The sequence below is a fragment of the Megalobrama amblycephala genome, linkage group LG5 (genome assembly GCF_018812025.1).
Source record: "Megalobrama amblycephala isolate DHTTF-2021 linkage group LG5, ASM1881202v1, whole genome shotgun sequence".
Lineage (NCBI taxonomy): Eukaryota > Metazoa > Chordata > Actinopteri > Cypriniformes > Xenocyprididae > Megalobrama > Megalobrama amblycephala.
The window spans coordinates 21,179,289-21,183,945 of NC_063048.1; the positions used below are offsets into that span (position 1 = coordinate 21,179,289).

The 4,657-nt window shown below is 37.4% G+C and overlaps 1 protein-coding gene across 1 annotated transcript; it reads left to right on the forward strand.

Annotated features, from left to right (window-relative positions):
* The first annotated feature begins 2,084 nt into the window (after positions 1-2,084).
* fgfbp3 (fibroblast growth factor binding protein 3) lies at positions 2,085-4,146 on the forward strand. Its single transcript, XM_048191172.1, has 2 exons — positions 2,085-2,229; positions 2,977-4,146. Exon 2 carries the CDS (start codon positions 3,065-3,067, stop codon positions 3,755-3,757), a length of 693 nt encoding a protein of 230 aa, XP_048047129.1. The 5' UTR covers positions 2,085-2,229; positions 2,977-3,064; the 3' UTR covers positions 3,758-4,146.
* The last annotated feature ends 511 nt before the right edge of the window (positions 4,147-4,657 follow it).

Genomic DNA, 4,657 nt, shown 5'->3' on the forward strand with positions numbered 1-4,657 from the left:
TCTGAATTCCATGCATTCAGATCCCATTTGATGGGTCTGCAGCTGTCCAGAGTGCCTCGGCCTCCGTCTGATTCACAATTAGATTCTCCCCCGTCATTAAAGGCCCGCAAGGTCGACACAGGGTGCATCTCGCCTGCTCTGTAATCACAGTCGATGGGGCTGGATGGCCACTGTGCTCGCTGATTGCAGAACTGCTCAGCAGACAAGCTGGGACTGGGTGTTAAAGAAATGCTGTTCCTCATCAAGGACTCGTGTAGTGTCATCAGCCGCTCGCTGAAGAAGATTATCTCACAAATCATCAGTCATTAGGGGAACATAACAGACGCAAGGACTTCGGCATTACGCGAGAGAGGAGAAAAGTGTCTGAATGTCATTAAAATGAAAAAGGCAGAGTGGCTGGATTGCGACTTTGGATGATATGTCTGTTGACAGGTGCTGGGAGCACTTCACTCATCTTACGCCCTCTCAATGACTGCAACCATTACATGAATTCAGCTGTTGCACTTCCACAATGTTTCAATCGTTAAAAGAACATAACATTTCTGATCTGACCCTAAACAGTGCTTTAGTAGTAGCAATGTAGGGTACTACAGGGCTAAAGATAAGGAAAATGTACTATTTATGCTTCCAAAGTGGAAGTTTTTAAAATGGAGCTTTTCGGAAAAATTTATAGAACATTTTGTATAAATCTTAAACTTAAATATTTTCTTTTTTTTTAATTTATGAATACGAATCACATAAATTAAACAGTCCATTCTGTTGTTCCATTAATACAAAACGTTTAAGCTCATTTTCATTAGCTTTTACTCATTTAAAATTCTTAATTCATAATATGAATAATATGGATTATTCAGTTCAATTGGATGGAATTTTACTATTAATTTAAATGAGTGTACAGTACATACATGCATACATTTTTAGCCAATTTGTCTCCTAAATCTAAAACTCTTGTAGAAACCTATACCCCCAAGCACATCACCACTACCAGCAGAGGGAGATGTTGCTTCTGTGATCCCAAAAAAACTGCTGAGAATTTACCTTGAGTGGAATTCATTCTGAATCTTTACAAGATACTGAAAAAAAAAAACCCACACTCATGCCACACATTCTTCTCATATTCAATTTAAAACCAATCCATTAATCTTCAAAATGAAGAAATATGTGGAGCATCTCAGGGCCGTATTTAATACCCAAATTGCTTTTGCTCAGTTGCACTCATTAGTCAGTACATGAGTCACTAGATAAAGATAAAGCAGATGCAGACAGCAAAAACGCCAATATATTAGTCATTTAAATTTTTTTTAAATGAAAACTGAAAAAATGTAAAAATAAATTACAAATAAAGCAAAGCTTGCACTGCCATGAGAATTTGCCTCCGAGTCCGAGATCAACATGTAATAACAAGAAGCACACTCAGGGTTTGGAATGAATCCAAACTGCTTGTGGGGCCCCGAGCAAGACAACAGTCATGTATGACTTTACCAGTGTCTGCTGTGGGACAGCAGCTGGGGTTTAGTTGGTATGGAGACACAACTGACTATCAAGAATTTGCATCAAATGAACGTAAAAAGAGCAGAGCATGACCCGGCCACGGGGATGGTTTAGGTTTTAGAAAGTGTTGCCATATACGTAAGCATAGACGCAAATGCAAATAACACACACACACGAATACTCTAACAGACTAAACACAACATTACACACACACACATAAGATTGTCTCCAAGTCTACAGCACTATTTTTAACTGGATAAAAGAACGAAATGAAAAAAAAGCCCCTTAGGGAAACTGACTGCTGATCCAAGGACAAGTACATTTAAAAAGAAACAAGCACAAACAACAAGAAATGTTGTTTGATGTTCTTTAACATTCAAGTAATTAGCAGTCTCCCTTTTGAAATGGCTTCAATTATTTTTTATTTATTTATTTAATGGCAAAAAGGAAAGAAGGATAGACAAGAGAGAAACTGAAAGATTGGGTGAAAGGAGACAAAGGAGTGAAGAGACGGGATGGGGTGAGGGGTGTCCATTTGTCTTCAGACGAGGAGGGAGGTGCCAGATTCTGGGAGGTTTGGATACCCTATTGATGCCCCCAAAAAGCATCCACCATCCAGTCCCCCTTTCCCCCACTTTTTTTCTTTATCCCTTGATTCCATCCTTTATTTCTCCCCCCTCCTTTCTTATCCTTCCACAAGCTTCTCTCACTCGCAGTCCTGAAGGAGAACTCAGCTCGGTAAGTAAAAAGCTCTGAGGGAAACGCTAAATATGAAATATTACAGAAAACGCTGTTTTCTAGAATACAGGTGCTTGAGTGGCATATAAGAAGGGGAAATGCATCATATCTGTGCTAGTTTGGTTTATTAAGATGGATGTGATTTGATGCATCAGGCTGTTATAGTAAATTAATGTATACAGACTCATAGTTCTATTCCAATTTAATGAATACAATTTTATTTATATAAATAACTAATTATAAAGATGAAATTTAATCATTTTAATTTTTAAACTTAAAAAGGGTTTATTTCAAAATTACATACAATTATTATTAAATTAAATTATTAAAATCATACAAAACATTTTAAGACTCAAGTATGTAGTCTGCATCATGTCAGTGTTATTTTAGTATCATTGAGATGTTATTTTAGTTGTTAATATTTTGAATTAGTTTTTATTTTATTCATTTTTCATTTTAATTTTAATTAAAATTTTAGCTATTTTGCTGTGCGTTTTGTCATTTTTTATTGTCATTTTTATGTCTACATAGATTGTTCTCATTTTTATTTTAGTTATTTTAGTACAGTTAAACCAAGTGAAACTGAGAAATGTTGTCTTGGCAACTGTCGGAAATCAAATAAGTTGTTTTTTAAAAAAATTTATTTCAGTCAACGTTTATTTATGGTTTTATTTTATGGTTTTGGTTTCACTTAAATATAATAACCCTTTATCATGCATTAATTTTTTTTTCTCTCTAATTTTGCAGGTGCTGTGATTTCTCTCTGTTCTGAGGGTGCTGTTTGTGCCCTGAACCAGAGATTTTTTTCTTTTCTATAACCCTTATCCACACAGCCATGCGAGGGCAGAGTCTTCTGTTCACCTTTTCCCTCCTCTTCCTCCTCCTAACATTTTCTGAGGCAAAAAAGAAATCCAAGCAACCATCAGATGCAGTAGCTGGATCAGAAAGTACGGCCATAAATCCCTTGCTGGGGTCAGGTCAACTAAGCACTAAGGATGGGCACCGCTGCACCTGGGAGACGCTAGAGAGAGGAGCTAACATCCTGCTCCAGGTGAGCTGCTCTGCCCCTGCGGAGGAGGGGCTCAGACCTCCCTACACATGCCAGTTTGCTGGAAAACCTCAGGAATGCTCCGTGTACAGCACCCAGTCCTCCCAGTACTGGAAACAAGTGGTGAGCAAATTGAAGAAGCGAAAGAACGCTTGCGAGGGGGAGAAAGTCCTGAAAACACGCCTGTGTAAGAAAGCGCCCAGCGCATCTCACATGAAACTCACAGAGAGAAGCGGAGAAGAGACGACCACACACATTAGCGATGGAAAGCAAGAAGAGAGCAAGCTCAAAACAGAGGCGCCCGTGAGGAAAGAAAAAGAAGTACAGAAAGAGAAGGAAGAGGAGGTGAAGAAAGAAGAGGATGAGGGGTTCGGAGAAGTACTGAATGATGGAGTCTCAGACATGGAGCCTGCTGTGAGCTACTGCGGAGAGGGATGGCATTCTGTATGCAGCTTTTTTGTCAAGTTTTTTGATGGTTAAAAAAGAGAAACATCTGCTAACAATGCTTTTTTAGGACCCAGTGGAGGATAAGAATGTTGTTGCATGAGAAAAAGATGGAAAGACAAAAAAAAAAAAGACTTACCAGCTAGTCTGCACCCTGAAAACATCATGGATAAACAGAGCCTTGTTGTGAAGAGGAAGACAAATAGAAAAAGTAATTAATGTGTAATATTTAACAAACACACTAATCACATTGCTTATCATCTTAAACAAAATGTATTACTTGTGTATATTGTAACTAAACCTGTAGATATGACTAATTGCAATTTGTATTACACACATGACCTTTGACTTTTTATTCATTATGAAAATTGGTGTATATGATTTTTGCAAATAATACTCAAATCAAATAAAACCAAATTTAATTACATATGCATATATTTTTAAACCAAAATTGTATAGATATATGGCAGAAAATAATTTTATCATTCATTCTCAACACAGCTGGATGACAAGATTGAAGTCCTTCAGACCTCACACAAGATGAATAAAACCTTACATTCTCATCAACTATATATATATACAGTATATAGTGTATTTGTTTGTGTGTGTGTAGGTGTTTGCCAGTATGTTGTATTCAGACAGCAGTAGCTTTCTCCGCTGTGCATCAATAGTCAGCTTGTCATGTCAGTGGTCTAAAATGACAGTCACAGAAAATAGAACAGCACAATAGTCCAAATCGATAAAATGTGCCATTTAAGTGGCATTCACCTTCCCCTGATGAGCCAATATGCAGTAAATGGCTCTTTTGTTCAGGCATTTTCTATAGTATCACAACTGCCTACAGCGATATATTTAATAAGCAAGCTGTGCAGCTAAATTGTTAGACAAAGAGGTTAGTTCAGAGACATCTGCTGAAGGCTTCACTCACTGCCTAAA

Coding starts and splice junctions, on each gene's coding strand:
- fgfbp3 (XM_048191172.1), top strand. CDS start 3,065: ATGCGAGGGCAGAGTCTTCTGTTCACCTTTTCCCTCCTCTTCCTCCTC.